The sequence below is a fragment of the Aegilops tauschii genome, chromosome 4 (assembly GCF_002575655.3).
Source record: "Aegilops tauschii subsp. strangulata cultivar AL8/78 chromosome 4, Aet v6.0, whole genome shotgun sequence".
NCBI classification, from domain to species: Eukaryota; Viridiplantae; Streptophyta; class Magnoliopsida; order Poales; family Poaceae; genus Aegilops; species Aegilops tauschii.
This window is the reverse complement of record NC_053038.3, coordinates 453935484-453951893: the sequence shown is the minus strand read 5'-3', so window position 1 is coordinate 453951893 and position 16410 is coordinate 453935484. Positions and strand designations below refer to the sequence as shown.

General features: G+C 42.8%; 1 protein-coding gene across 1 annotated transcript; it reads right to left on the bottom strand.

Annotated features, from left to right (window-relative positions):
* Positions 1-125: 125 nt before the first annotated feature.
* Positions 126-560, bottom strand: LOC120963519 (uncharacterized). The gene has a single exon (XM_040388165.1). The coding sequence runs from the start codon at positions 558-560 to the stop codon at positions 126-128; it is 435 nt and encodes a 144-aa protein (XP_040244099.1).
* Positions 561-16410: the final 15850 nt, after the last annotated feature.

Below are 16410 nucleotides of genomic sequence, written 5' to 3'. Positions count from 1 at the left end.
TAATTTCTTTACTTTAGAAAATGTGGGTTTGGATTGGTCTGTTGAGTTATGGCTGGCTGATCGGAATAATTTTTCTATTTAAAAAGTGTAGCAAATAGCATTTCATTAGAGATTGGTCTGTTGAGTTATGGCTGGCTGATCGGAATAATTTTCTTATTTAAAAATGTAGCAAATAGCATTTCATTAGAGATGGCTTTGCAACAAATTGCAAATCGCGCAAACCAAGCCATCGCCGCCTCGTCGCTCTCGCCGGGAGCGACAACAACCGCCGGTCTCTTCTTCGCCTTCTTACCCGGCATCTCCTCCATCCGGATGCCCTGCGGCACGAGCCACTCCGCCACCGCCTGGGACTCGACCTCCGGGAAGTTTAGGTCCGTCTTCGGCTGTCTGGCACGCCACACCACCACGTCGTAGGCACGAGCGGCCTCATCGGCAGTGGGATACGTGCCGAGCCACCAACGCTGTCCGGCGTCGGAGAACTCCAGTCCGAAGTTCCCGGAGGGCTTCGCCCTCATGCCGAAGAAACCGGACTTTCCCTTCGTCGTCTTCTTCGGCGCCATCGGGGAGCGGGGCGGCGACGTGCGGCGCGGGGCGGAGGCGGACGGAGCGGGGCGGCGGCATGCGGCGCGGGGCGGAAGCGGACGGAGCGGGGCGGCGGACGGACCGGAGAGGAGGCGGACGGAGCAGGGCCGGAGAGGAGGCAGACGGAGCGGGGCCGGGCGGAGGATGGACCGGAGGCGGAGGCAGCCGGAGAGGAGGCGGGCGGGGTCGGGGCGGCCGGAGCAGAGGCGAACGCGATGGGGCAGCGCGGCGGCAGGCGGCGGCCTAGGCGGGGTGGAATCAGTGGCGGGGGTTTGAATCTACGGCGGGGCGAGACCTTAGAAAGTTAACATGTAACTTTTGCAAACTATTTCAAGAGCCCGTGGCAACGCACGGGCGGTCTACTAGTTACCCACCAGTTTAAAAGAAAGCTAGTAGTTCAAACAATTGCCTTATCTGCAAGCTAAGACCAATCAATTTTTTTTTTAAAAGCTAAAACCAAAACCAATCGGGCCAAGCTACCGACCGACCTATTGTACCAGTCGCCACTCGTCCCACCTCCGGCTCGATCGACTCGCTCGAGTCGTTGTCAACTTCGATCGCAAAACCCTACGTACGTGATCGATCGAGATCCACCTCGCGATGCCGCCGCCTCCGCCACCATCGCGAGCGGTGGCTCCTCCCCCTCCACGCCGGCGGCAACGACGACGCCTGAAAGGACGAACGTACAACATCCACGTGTTCAATTACTACCGCTACCCGCCTCCGCCGCCGGTGGAGGAGGAGCGGGACTGGACGGAGCTGCCGCTGGACGTGACATTAAAAATCTTCCGCTGCCTAGACCCCGTCGAACTCCTCGGCCGCGTGGGGCGGGTCTGCCGCTTATGGCGCGGCGCCACGCGCGACGAGCCCGAGCTGTGGCGCCGCATCCACATGGGTGGCTGCTCCCGGGACCTCCGTCTGGACGTCTTTGCCCGGGAGGCCGCGCGACGCAGCTCCGGCCGGTGCGAGGCGTTCTCCGGAGACTACTTCGGCGACGACGACTTCCTCTCCTTCCTTGCCGATCAGTGAGATCTCTAAATTTTATATCTCCCAAAATGATCTGATTGTTACAATTCATCCTTAAGAGGTTGGTCTGAACTTTAATTAGGCTGGTGTTTCAAAATCTAAATTGCCAAAAAACATAGCGATGATACATAGTTCAAAGTACGAATAAAACACACAACATAGATTCATAGAAAATAAAAAACAACAAGTTCACCGTGAGGGCAGCAGCACAACAAGCCCACTAAAAGCAAAACGACTTAAGGAGAACAGGTAGCTATAGGTAGCCGAGAAGCCAGTGCCTTGAAGTTCCTTGTAAGCACGTCGATGGCCGGCTAGTTACGCCTTTTGCTTAGGGGCCTATATAGGGTCAGTGGCCCGAGCGAGGTGAACATGCTCAATTACAAGCTTATTTCGAATGCCCCAAAGAGTCCTAAGCCGGGTTTACAAAGGTTGTCCACATCAACCACTGGTCCTGGCCAATACAAGCAACGATATTTATATATGCGTCAGGGAAGTTAGCGGGACATCACCCGTTGCCCTAGACTTCGCGGACGCAATTCCAAAGAAACTGGCATAGACACCGAAGAAAAAAATGTGGTTCATGTCCTCTGCCACCTCGCAGAGAAGGCATTGCCCATCTCCAGGTCCATGACGTTTCAACACTTGATCACCAGACGGTAGTCTCCCTCCCATAAGTTGCCAAAGGAAATTTTAACTTGTGCTAACCTTACTGCTTGCATGGAAGGAGGAGATGTTTAGCAATGGTTCTCTTATCTTAAATCTTGCAATGCAAAATTTATTGCCGTTGGCCTTCCTAGATTGAAGGATTTATGATTTCCATTTATGTTTTTTTATTTGGATGCCCTTTAATTCAAAGAAATGGAGCTATCAAATTTTAAAAAAGTGTTGTGTATGCACTCTTTTTTCGAAGAGCCACATTTGCAAGTTGAAATATATTCCTTTCCTCTAGGATTCCGAATGCCATGAAATTTCAATTATGTAATGTTTTTCTTTCACGGTATTTGAGATCATTTGATCTATTCCTTGATCTCGTCACTACTTATCCTAGGTTGGCAACACAGTTTATTCAAAAGCGTAATATTAGTATTCCAATTAATGGGCAATTAATACTTTAGTTTCTAAAAACTAAAAGTTTTCTCACTTCAGTTTAGGAAAAAGAGGTACATATATACCTCTTCTACAAATACAACAAAAAGCATGGTATTAGGGATACCGTGGTTTATTAAATTATGGTTCTTGTCGGTGTTATATATACACCTAAAAAGTTTCTAAACCCGTTGTTTCTAGAAAACCCACGTTATTCTCTAAATACTCCAAAAAAATTGAGCTGCCAAACACAACCTTATGGAAGCTCAGTGGATATGTTATATAAGAGAGAAATCTATAGACCATTTTTCCTCGTCATGTAAATATAATTCTTTCGAGAGTTATAGAGGGTAAGATGCATCTATCTCATGTCAGCAACCTCTTTTCGATTCTTATGACCACCCTTGCAGTTAAGGGTGGAAAGTGGTAGTGCATAATTCAAACATGTGATATTTGAGAAAACATATGTAGGGCAAGTCAAGATACACATCCAAACTAAAATGAAAATGGAAGTGAAAAATATCAAAATTTATTTTACAAATAAAAATACAATTGTGGGATATTAGAGCAAATGTGAATATGCAAGTGGATTACCCACCAGTTGTCAAATTTACTTAAATGTGAACATAGAACATTATAGTATAATCCTAGTAGTTTTACGTCTGCCAATCTATCATTGACTTACTGTGTGTCACCAATCGATATATTTTTTTGTCACATAGTCGCTGACTAATTTCTAATACATACTACTCCCTCTGTTTTAAATTAATTGAAATTCTAGATTTATCCTAAATCGAACTTCTTTAGGTTTGATCAATTTTATAGAAAAATGTGCTAAATATTACAACATCAAAAAAATCTAGTGAAACTAATTAGATATCATAGATGTTGATATATAGTTTATACTAAAAAGGGCTTTCGCCCCGCTTTATATATAAAGCAACACAGCCAAACCGATATAAGGTGATAAGGAAAACCTCTTACAAAGCAGGTCAAAGTTAAAACAAGATTATTAGGGTACCCACACCCCACCAACAAGCACCCAAGGCTACGGACAAGAAGAGAAACCGCGCCTCCATGAGAAACCGTCGAATGCCGATGCAATGCACACACCAAGTTGTCATGGGCTGCCATTATTGATGATTGTTATCATATGGCTCGGGCTCATGTTCCTTTTTAGCACTGTCATAGAGAAGGGAATAGCGTAGCTCATGAATTAGCTAGAATTGCTAAATTTTCTACACCTCGTACCTGGTTTGATAAGCCTCCTAGTGCCATCACCCCTATCCTTGTAATGGATGCTACTTTGATCACTACTCTTAATAAAGGGGTGATGAGATGTTCAAAAAAAAAAGGTTGTCGCGGGAGATAGCCACTTGCCCTCTCGCTTCGGTCTGTGGATTGCCGATCCTTCCTACAAACAACGAGGGTCGAGAGTGATGACTACGACATCACGTGTAAAACATAGGAAGCTGTCGGGACCTCCCACCATGCTAGATCCAAAGGAGCCTTGAGTTAGGATCCGAGCTCGCCCGTCGATGCGATGAGACGCGGCCAAAGGGTATACCTGAGCTCCACGATGATGCCCCCCAGAGGGTGACGAGCCATGTGCCACCCCCTTCGAGACCGAAGATATGGTCAAGGTTTTCATCTGGAGCCCTGGTGCGGGGAGAGGAACCACAACGACGCCCCCAAGAGGGATACGACACCCGCAAGAATCCCATAAGAATCACCAACTCATAGTTCTGGCACATGGATATCATAGAGTTGGTTGCGAGATTCTTATGGGTTTTAGCTCTTCCCTGCCGCAACTTGTTTGGGACTAAATGCTTTGTTGTTGTATATCCCTGCATAAATGTTGATTTTTGTCTGACTTGATGCTCTGTGACCTTGCATTTCATTTTGGAAGTGAATCGACTATGCTTACTGATGTCCAAACCCTATCCATGCAGGGCACCCTTGCTACGAAGTCTTTACCTCAGCTACTTTCCTACTGTCACCAGTGAAGGATTCGTTGCGGCTATAACTAAGCTTCCTTTCCTCGAGAAGCTCGAACTTAGTAACTGCCACGGCGTAGATGCCAACACTGGAGTGTTTGAGCTCGTTGCCAAAGCATGTCCACGGTTGAGGCTTTTCAGGCATGAAAAACACCGCAGAAGATATGATCCATACTTCAGTGACGATCCCAACAATAACCGTGAAGCCTTGGCAATCGGGAGGATGCACGAATTGCGTTCCCTGACGCTTTATTACGACACCCTAACCAATGAAGGATTGATGGCCATCGTTGACAACTGACCACACTTGGAATACCTTGACATACGCAGTTGTGGTAACATCACCATGAATGATGCCCTCAAAGCCAAGTGTGCTGGGATCAAGACAAAGATATATGTCCCACATAGGTGTAACGATGATAAAGATAACTGTAGTCTAGGTAGCTTTCAGCCTGACTTCCGTATCAGTGTTTACTCTTCATTGATTATGAGTGAGTATTTCCAGGAGCTACAAAAGAGACGAGAAGAGGATGCAGATTATTACTATGATCCTTATTACTACTACCTTAGTGCCCTCGACGAGGTCCATCTTGAGGAGCAAGGTAGGTTACTAGGCAAGAGCGGGTGGAGGTACAACCTGTAATTGGAAGAATAATGGGAGATTGTTGGGCTGGTCTGGATGTTTGGATATGAAAGTGTGCGCCTCTCAGATGTTGCCTTCTCTGCGGAAGTTAAAAGGTGCAACCGGTGTTTTGTTGCTTTATTTTGGTGTTGCGTGTTTGATCCCCTGATTATTTACTGTGTTTTGTTTTGGAGAGTGAAGATGATTTTTCCTGCTACGGTTTCCTCTATCTCCATGTACCTGATCGGGTTGCTGCTTGTAAAACCTCTAGCCCTGGTCTATTTCTTTACTATTGTCTTTTCTCTTATATTGTGTAATTTAGTCCAGAAAATCGGAACTCTTTTAGCAACAAGTTCTTGCAAAAAATCATCTTGCGAAGGAATCATTTTACGTGGGTTTGATAACCTAGGGTCACTCTAGAAAGAAATAAAATAATCTACATCCAAAATCGGATCGAAGGTAATCAACGGCACATCGCTTTCACCCTCTCCATCATCTTCTTAGTGCTCCCTCCGTTATTGCTTTTGGACGAAGCTTTAGCGCGCGGGCTCTTCTCTCCCCTGCTCACAGCCACTTAGCAACCACCCACGCGAATGGCGTGCGGCGATGAAAGACGAAGGTTAGGCAGATGTGCTTAGGGTGGCGCTACCGATCAAGGCTTGTCGAGCTGATGTCGCTGGCGTAACGCCAACGAGGGACGATGGAAGCCTTCCACCATTACGGAGGGCATGTTGGAGGGCTTGCCGGACTCAGCTTTATTCCGCCATGAGAGGATGTGTGTTGAAGGGTGATACGTCTCCGTCGTATCTACTTTTTCAAACACTTTTGCCCTTGTTTTGGACTCTAACTTGCATGATTTGAATGGAACTAACCCGGACTGATGCTATTTTCAGCAGACTTTCCATGGTGTTATTTATGTGCAGAAACAAAAGTTCTCGGAATGACCTGAAACTCCACGAAACATCTATTTGGAAAATAAGAAAAATACTGGAAGAAAAATCCACGTCAGGGGGCCCACACCCTGTCCACGAGGGTGGAGGACGCGCCCCCTGCCTCATGGGCCCCCTGACGCTCCACCGACCTCAACTCCAACTCCATATATTCACTTTCGGGGAGAAAAAATAAGAGAGAAGGATTCATCGCGTTTTACGATACGGAGCCGCCGCCAAGCCCTAAAACCTCTCGGAAGGGCTGATCTGGAGTCCGTTTGGGGCTTTGGAGAGGGGGATTCGTCGCCGTCGTCATCATCAACCATCCTCCATCACCAATTTCATGATGCTCACCGCCGTGCGCGAGTAATTCCATCGTAGGCTTGCTGGACGGTGATGGGTTGGATAGGATTTATCATGTAATCGAGTTAGTTTTGTTAGGGTTTGATCCCTAGTATCCACTATGTTCTGAGATTAATGTTGTTGTGACTTTGCTATGCTTAATGCTTGTCACTAGGGCCCGAGTGCCATGATTTCAGATCTGAACCTATTATGTTTTCATGAATATATGTGAGTTCTTGATCCTATCTTGCAAGTCTATAGTCACCTACTATGTGTTATGATCCGGCAACCCCGAAGTGACAATAATCGAGACCACTCCCGGTGATGACCATAGTTTGAGGAGTTCATGTATTCACTATGTGCTAATGCTTTGTTCCGGTACTCTATTAAAAGGAGGCCTTAATATCCCTTAGTTTTCATTAGGACCCGCTGCCACGGGAGGGTAGGACAAAAGATGTCACGCAAGTTCTTTTCCATAAGCACGTATGACTATATTCGGAATCATGCCTACATTACATTGATGAATTGGAGCTAGTTCTGTGTCACCCTATGTTATGACTGTTACATGATGAACCGCATCCGGCATAATTCTCCATCACCGATCCAATGCCTACGAGCTTTTCATATATTGTTCTTCGCTTATTTACTTTCCCGTTGCTACTGTTACAATCACTACAAAACACCAAAAATATTACTTTTGCTACCGATACTTTTGTTACCGTTACCACTACTATCATATTAGTTTGCTACTAAATACTTTGCTGCAGATACTAAGTTATCCAGGTGTGGTTGAATTGACAACTCAACTGCTAATACTTGAGAACATTCTTTGGCTCCCCTTGTGTCGAATCAATAAATTTGGGTTGAATACTCTACCCTCGAAAACTGTTGCGATCCCCTATACTTGTGGGTTATCAAGACTATTTTCTGGCGCCGTTGCCGGGGAGCATAGCTCTATTCTTTGAGTCACTTGGGATTTATATCTGCTGGTCACTATGAAGAACTTGAAGGACGCAAAAACAACAATCTATCCCTCAACTACGAGGGGAGGTAAGGAACTGCCATCTAGCTCTGCACTTGATTCACCTTCTGTTTTGAGTAAGCTTGCGACACCTAAACCTGCTTCTGTTATTCGTTCTGATACGTCGCATGTTATTGATGATGCCACTTCTGCTATGCATGATACTTATGATGAAACTACTTCTATGCTTGATACTACTGTGCCACTTGGTGAGTTTCTTGATGAACAATTTGCTAGGGCTAGAGAGAATGAAATTATTGATAATATTTATGTTAGTGATGATGAAGACTCTTCCCCTAATAAGTATGAATTGCCTGTTGTGCCTGAGGGCTATGTTATGGATGAAGCAATTGCGAATGAAATTTTTGCATGCAAAGATAGATATGATGTTAAGAAATTATTAGCTAAATGGAAGCAGCAATCTCTTAATGCTAGAATGAAACCTGATCCTGCTTTTGCTGCTTCACCTATCTGTGTTACTGATAAGGATTATGAATTCTCTGTTGATCCTGATATAATTGCTTTGGTTGAATCTGATCCTTTTAATGGCTATGAATCTGAAACTGTTGTGCACATCTTACTAAATTAAATGATATAGCCACCCTGTTCACTAATGATGAGAGAACTCGCTACTTTTATATCCTTAAAATATTTTCGTTCTCATTAAAGGGTGATGCTAAGATATGGTTTAATTCTCTTGATCCTGGTTGTGTGCGTAGTCCCCAGGATATGATTTATTACTTCTCTGCTAAATATTTCCCTGCTCATAAGAAACAAGCTGCTTTAAGGGATATATATAATTTTGTGCAAATTTAAGAAGAGAGTCTCCCACAAGCTTGGGGGAGGCTTCTCCAGTTACTTAATGCTTTGCCTAATCATCCTCTCAAGAAAAATGAAATACTTGATATCTTTTATATGGACTAATCGATGCTTCTAGAGATTACCTGGATAGTTGTGCTGGTTCTATTTTCAGGGAAAGAACACCGGATGAAGCTGAAATTCTATTAAATAATATGTTGACCAATGAAAATAATTGGACACTTCTTGAGCCTATTCCCAAACCAACTCTGAAGAAGAGAGGTGTTCTATTTCTCAGTCCTGAAGATATGCAAGAGGCAAACAAATCTATGAAAGAAAAGGGTATTAAAGCTGAAGATGTTAAGAATTTACCTCCTATTGAAGAAATGCATGGTCTTAATTTACCACCTGTTGAAGAAACATATGATCCTAATCCATTACCTATTGAAGAAGCTCATGGTCTTGATAACCCGACACAGGTAGTAAAGGTAAATTCTCTCTATAGATATGATAAAGCTGAAATCCCTCCTACTAAAATTGCTAGCCAATGCTTGGATGAGTTTGATAACTTTATGGTTAAGCAAGAAGATTTTAATGCTTATTTTGGTAGACAATTAAAACAAAATGCTTATATGATTGAAAACTTGAGTAATTACATGGCTAATGTTAAAGGTGAACTTAAACTCATCACTAAACATGCTTCTATGGTTACCACTCAAGTAGAACAAGTACTTAAAGCTCAAAATGATTTGCTCAATGAATTGAATAGTAAGAATAATGATTATGCTGTTAGAGTGGCTACTAGAACTGGTAAGATGACTCAGGAACCTTTGTATCCTGAAGGCCACCCTAAGAGAATTGAGCAAGATTCTCAGAGAAATAATTTAGATGCACCTAGTCCTTCTAGAAAGAAGAAAAATAAAAATGTTAGGACTTTGCATGCTTCTAGTGAACCTATTGCTGAACCACCAGAGAATCCCAATGATATTTCTATTTCTGATGCTGAAACACAATCTGTTAATGAACATGAAATTAGTGAAAATGTCAATGATGATGTTCATGATGATGCTCAACCTAGTAATGATAATGATGTAGAGATTGAACCTGCTGTTGATCTTGATAACCCACAATCAAAGAATCAACGTTATGATAAGAGACTTTGTTGCTAGGAAACATGGTAAAGAAAGAGAACCATGGGTTCAGAAACCCATGCCTTTTCCTCCCAAACCATCCAAGAAAAAGGATGATGAGGATTTTGAGCGCTTTGCTGAAATGATCAGGCCTATCTTTTTGCATATGCGATTAACTGATATGCTCAAAATGAATCCTTATGCTAAGTATATGAAAGATATTGTTACTAATAAAAGAAAGATACTGGAAGCTGAAATTTCCACCATGCTTACTAATTATACTTTTAAAGGTGGAATACCCAAGAAACTTGGAGATCCAGGAGTACCCACTATACCATGCTCCATTAAACGAAATTATGTTAAAACTGCTTTATGTGATCTTGGAGCCGGTGTTAGTGTTATGCCTCTCTCTTTATATCGTAGACTTGACTTGAATAAGTTGACACCTACTGAAATATCTTTGCAAATGGCTGATAAATCAACTGCTATACCTGTCGGTATTTGTGAGGACGTGCCTGTTGTGGTTGCAAACGTTACTATTTTAACGGACTTTGTTATTCTTGATATTCCCGAGGACGATAGTATGTCTATTATTCTTGGAAGACCCTTTTTGAATACTGCAGGGGCTGTTATTGATTGCAACAAAGGCAATGTCACTTTTCATGTTAATGGTAATGAGCATACGGTACACTTTCCGAGGAAACAACCTCAAGTTTATAGTATCAATTCTATTGGAAAAATTCCATCGATTATTTTTGGAGGTTTTGAATTTCCTCTTCCTACTATCAAGAATAAATATGATATTCTTATTATTGGGGATGTGCATATCCCCGCTGACGTAACATAGTGTTATTCGAAATTTCTCCGGTTCCATGTTAGTCGGAATGAGTTTGTTAACAAGACTTGATCAACCTTGTTAGTGGATTCCTTTTGATGAGCATGAGATGGATGAAACTAGAAGCACAACCTTCTGTACCCTCTTTCTACTTTCTGTTATTTAGTCGAAATAAAGTAGAAATAGTATTTTTCTATCTGTTTTCTGATTTATCTATGCAATATAAAAATACCCCGAAAATAAAAGTTCTCCAAATGCCCTGAAAATGGAATATGATTTTTTCTAGAATATTTGAGAATATCTGGCACTAAGAACACAGCAGGAGGGGCAAGCACCTGGCCACGAGGGTGGAGGGCGCGCCCTACCCCCCTGGGCGCGCCCCCCTGCCTCGTGGGCCCACGGTGGCTCCCTTCCACTTATTCCTGCACCCACACACTTCTTCTTCCTCCCAAAAAAATCACCATCCAGCTCAAGCACGAGTTCTAGCTCATTTTGCTGCGATTTTCGATCTCCTTGCTCAAAGCACCTCTCACATAACTACTTGGGGAGATTGTTCCTTGGTATGTGACTCCTCCATTGGTCCAATTAGTTTTTGTTCTAGTGCTCTATACATTGCAAATTTGTGCTGCCTAGGTGACCATGTTCTTGAGCTTGCATGTCAAAATTATATGGTTCCAAGTAGTTCTAATGCTTGATTTAGGCTCTAGTCACTTGTAGGAGTAGTTGCTATCAATTTTGTTGAGCTTGGTTTACTTTTATTTGAAGTTACTAAAAATTTCAGAAATTTTTCAGAGGAAGAAATATGCTTAGGAAAATGTTCCAAGGTGGTTCTTCAAGAAAGCAAGGACCCAGGCTTGCAATGCGTGATGCTGACGATGAGCCACCAAGGGACGCTCCAGTGCGGCCTTGTGAATGGCCTTCAGAAAACTTTATGGATCGAGCGGGAATCAAGGAAGAATTTAACACATATTTGCGTAACGCTGATCTTGTGAGCTTCGAGGCAGACAAATGCCGCCAGTACCACTATCTCACTAGTTCCTTTGTGAGGAGGTTTGAATTTTCGTCTTCAGGTAATTCTCCAATGGTCCTGTTTGATCTTTATGAAAAATCTTATACCATGGACTTAGAGGATTTTACTACTGCTTGCAAACTTCCACAATGGGGTAGTGCTAGTGAACCTCGCAAATTTGAATTTAGAAATTTTCTTGCTAGTATAACTGTGGGGGAATCTAGAGATATAGCACAAGCTACCATAGGGAGCATTCATTTTCCTGCTATACATTATTTTGCTCTCTTCATAGGTAGGTGCATAAATGGTAAAGATGAAGCATGTCATATGTGTGTCCCTGACCTTAATATTCTTAGGAGTGCTGTGGTAGGAGACAAATATTATAATTTGGGAGCCATTGTTGCACGTAGGTTGCATCATAATAGATTTAATGGAGATTTCTTTGGAGGAATTTATGCAACCCGCTTAGCTGATTTTCTTGGTGTGGACATTCGTGAAGATGATATTGAGTTGCCTGCTACTTATTTAGACTATAATGCTATGGTCCACCACCAGTTTGTCGAGAGGAATGAATCACCTCTCCGGTATCGCTTAATCTTTGACAGACGTCGTGTTGTCCGTATTACTCTCCCTGCTCCTGCCTTCTTTGATTATCAGGCAAAAGGAAGGTATGTTATTACTAGAGAGGAGGCAGATGAGTACGAGAGGAGGGCGGAGGCAGCTCGCCGCCACGCTGCAGCTCAGGCAGCGATAGCCGCTGCATCTCAGTACGACCCCGGCTACAACTATGGATACCCGCCAGGCCATCCGTGGCAATAAACCAACTTAGGCCAAAAGCCTAAGCTTGGGGGAGTACGTATTTCTCACCGACATTACATTTATGTTCACACACACTCATTGCTAGATGTCGGTGCTCATACTTTTTCACTGTAATATCCATGTTAGTTTATTTTCTTTTTCCCGCTTTCTTCTTGTGTGTTTGTTAAACCTTAAGAAAAACCAAAAAATTAGTAGTAGCTTTTAGTTAGTTTATTTTTCTTGTTGTAGTAGTAGTAATTAAAAAGAAAACCCAAAAAGATTTCCCGTTCTTCTTTTGCTTGTTGGGAGCTTTCCCGTGTAAATAGTTTTATTTCTTTTCTTTTCTTTGGGGGTCGATAGGAGAAGACCATAATGAAATTGTTGAAGTGGCTCATATATGCATTATTGTTGATTTAACCAAGAGCCCATATTGCCTTGTCTTCTCCTGTTTATTGAATGCTCGTAGGTTCCGGCTTAGTCCAATGCACGTGCACTCTTATTATTATTCACATCGTTCGGTCATGCAAGTGAAAGGCAATTATGACGATATATGATGGACCGACTGAGATGAGAAAAGCTGGTATGAACTCGACCTCTCTTGTTTTTGTAAATATGATGAGTTCATCGTTCCTGATTCAGCCTATTATGAATGAACATGTTTGCAATGACAATTAGAGATCATAGTTGCTTGTGCCATGCTTGATTAGCTATGAGTTATAATGATTTACCTTGCGTGCCAACATGCTATTAAAATGGTTGTGATGTGGTATAGTGGGGTGGTATCCTCCTTTGAATGATTTAAGTGACTCAACTTGGCACATGATCACACATGTAGTTGAAACAAATCAACATAGCCTTCACGATATTTATGTTCATTGTGGATTATATCCTACTCATGCTCGTACTCAATGTCTATTAATTTTAATGCATGTTCATGACTGTTGTCGCTCTCTAGTTGGTCGCTTCCCAGTCTTTTGCTAGCCTTCACTTGTACTAAGCGGGAATACTGCTTGTGCATCCAATCCCTTAAACCCCAAAGTTATTTCATATGAGTCCACTATACCTTCCTATATGCGGTATCTACATGCCGTTCCAAGTAAATTTGTATGTGCCAAACTCCAAACCTTCAAATGAAATTCTGTTTTGTATGCTCGAATAGCTCATGTATCAACTAGGGCTGTCCGTATCTTCCATGCTAGGCGGGTTATTCTCAAGAGGAGTGGACTCCGCTCCTCATTCACGAGAAAATGGCTGGTCACCGGGATGCCCAGTCCCATGCTTTATGCAAACTAAATCAAAATAATTGCAAACAAAACTCCCCCTAGGACTGTTGCTAGTTGGAGACACTCGTTGTTTCGAGCAAGTCATGGATTGATGCTTGTTGGTGGAGGGGGAGTATAAACTTTAACATTCTGTTTGGGAACCGCCTATAATGTGTGTAGCATGGAAGATATCGCCATCTCTTGGTTGTTATGTTGACAATGAAAGTATGCCGCTCAAAATATTATTTATCCCTGCTTTAAAACCGAGCTCTGGCACCTCTACAAATCCCTGCTTCCCTCTGCGAAGGGCCTATCTATTTACTTTTATGTTGAGTCATCATCCTCTTATTAAAGAGCACTAGCTGGAGAGCGCAGCTGTCATTTGCATCCATTACTATTAATTTATATTGGGTATGACTATGACTGGATCTCTTTTACCATGAATTACAATGTCTAGTCAGTTGATCTTTAAAGGTGCTCTGCATTTATGTTTTGCGGTCTCAGAAAGGGCTAGCGAGATACCATCTTGTTATATCATATCATGATTGTTTTGAGAAAGTGTTGTCATCTGAGTTTTATTATTATCGCTCGCTAGTTGATTATGCCATTGACATGAGTAAACATGAGACCTAAGAGTTATTGTGAATGTGGTTAGTCATAATCTTTGCTGAAAACTTGAATGCTGCCTTTACATATTTACAACAACAAGAACAAACAGAGTTTGTAAAAGTTTTTCTTTATCACTTTCAGTTTATCAACTGAATTGCTTGAGGACAAGCAATGGTTTAAGCTTGGGGGAGTTGATACGTCTCCGTCGTATCTACTTTTCCAAACACTTTTGCCCTTGTTTTGGACTCTAACTTGCATGATTTGAATGGAACTAACCCGGACTGACGCTGTTTTCAGCAGACTTTCCATGGTGTTATTTATGTGCAGAAACAAAAGTTCTCGGAATGACCTGAAACTCCACGGAACATCTATTTGGAAAATAAGAAAAATACTGGAAGAAAAATCCACGTCAGGGGGCCCACAACCTGTCCACGAGGGTGGAGGACGCGCCCCCTGCCTCATGGGCCCCCTGACGCTCCACCGACCTCAACTCCAACTCCATATATTCACTTTCGGGGAGAAAAAAATAAGAGAGAAGGATTCATCGCGTTTTACGATACGGAGCCGCCGCCAAGCCCTAAAACCTCTCGGGAGGGCTGATCTGGAGTCCGTTTGGGGCTCTGGAGAGGGGGATTCGTCGCCGTCGTCATCATCAACCATCCTCCATCACCAATTTCATGATGCTCACCGCCGTGCGCGAGTAATTCCATCGTAGGCTTGCTGGACGGTGATGGGTTGAATAGGATCTATCATGTAATCGAGTTAGTTTTGTTAGGGTTTGATCCCTAGTATCCACTATGTTCTGAGATTAATGTTGTTGTGACTTTGCTATTTTTAATGCTTGTCACTAGGGCCCGAGTGCCATGATTTCAGATCTAAACCTATTATGTTTTCATGAATATATGTGAGTTCTTGATCCTATCTTGCAAGTCTATAGTCACCTACTATGTGTTATGATCCGGCAACCCCGAAGTGACAATAATCGGGACCACTCCCGGTGATGACCATAGTTTGAGGAGTTCATGTATTCACTATGTGCTAATGCTTTGTTCCGGTACTCTATTAAAAGGAGGCCTTAATATCCCTTAGTTTCCATTAGGACCCCGCTGCCACGGGAGGGTAGGACAAAAGATGTCATGCAAGTTCTTTTCCATAAGCACGTATGACTATATTCGGAATACATGCCTACATTACATTGATGAATTGGAGCTAGTTCTGTGTCACCCTATGTTATGAATGTTACATGATGAACCGCATCCGGCATAATTCTCCATCACCGATCCAATGCCTACGAGCTTTTCATATATTGTTCTTCGCTTATTTACTTTCCCGTTGCTACTGTTACAATCACTACAAAACACCAAAAATATTACTTTTGCTACCGATACTTTTGTTACCGTTACCACTACTATCATATTACTTTGATACTAAATACTTTGCTGCAGATACTAAGTTATCCAGGTGTGGTTGAATTAACAACTCAACTGCTAATACTTGAGAATATTCTTTGGCTCCCCTTGTGTCGAATCAATAAATTTGGGTTGAATACTGTACCCTCGAAAACTGTTGCGATCCCCTATACTTGTGGGTTATCAAAGGGCGTCGGTACAAGATGTCTTGTTGTTGCTGGAGGCGGTTCCGGAGACAAACGCGCACAAGCGGGTGTTGTTGGCGTCGTTCGTGCTACGAGGGTTGTGTATTTTTTTTTGAAAAGGGGGAGCTCCCCGGCCTCTGCATCAGAACGATGCATACAACAATACTTATTAATAAGCAAATAAGTTCAACACAAGTCTCGATGTCTCAAACAAAAGAACAAAAATTGCTCACAAAGAGCAGAAAAATGAAAGTAAAGCCACAACCGTCTGGCATAAGAAAGATAGGGAAACTAATTGTCTGTCCTATTACATAACCGCCATCCAAACCGGTTGAAAATAGCCCGTGCTACTGATGACCCACAAGTATAGGGGATCTATCGTAGTCCTTTCGATAAGTAAGAGTGTCGAACCCAACGAGGGAGCAGAAGGAAATGACAAGCGGTTTTTAGTAAGGTATTCTCTGCAAGCACTGAAATTATCGGTAACAGGTAGTTTGTGATAAGGTAATTTGTAACGGGTAACAAGTAATGAAAGTAAACAAGGTGCAGCAAGATGGCCCAATCCTTTTTGTAGCAAAGGACAAGCCTGGACAAACTCTTATATAGAGAGAAGCGCTCCAGAGGACACATGGGAATTATCGTCAAGCTAGTTTTCATCACGCTCATATGATTCGCGTTCGTTACTTTGATAATTTGGTATGTGGGTGGACCGTATCCAAACCTAACCATAGCATGAAACATAGCATGAAACATATGGATCCAAATCAGCC

Excerpts from the sequence above, each read along its gene's own strand:
- LOC120963519 (XM_040388165.1), bottom strand. The coding sequence starts at position 560 with ATGGCGCCGAAGAAGACGACGAAGGGAAAGTCCGGTTTCTTCGGCATG.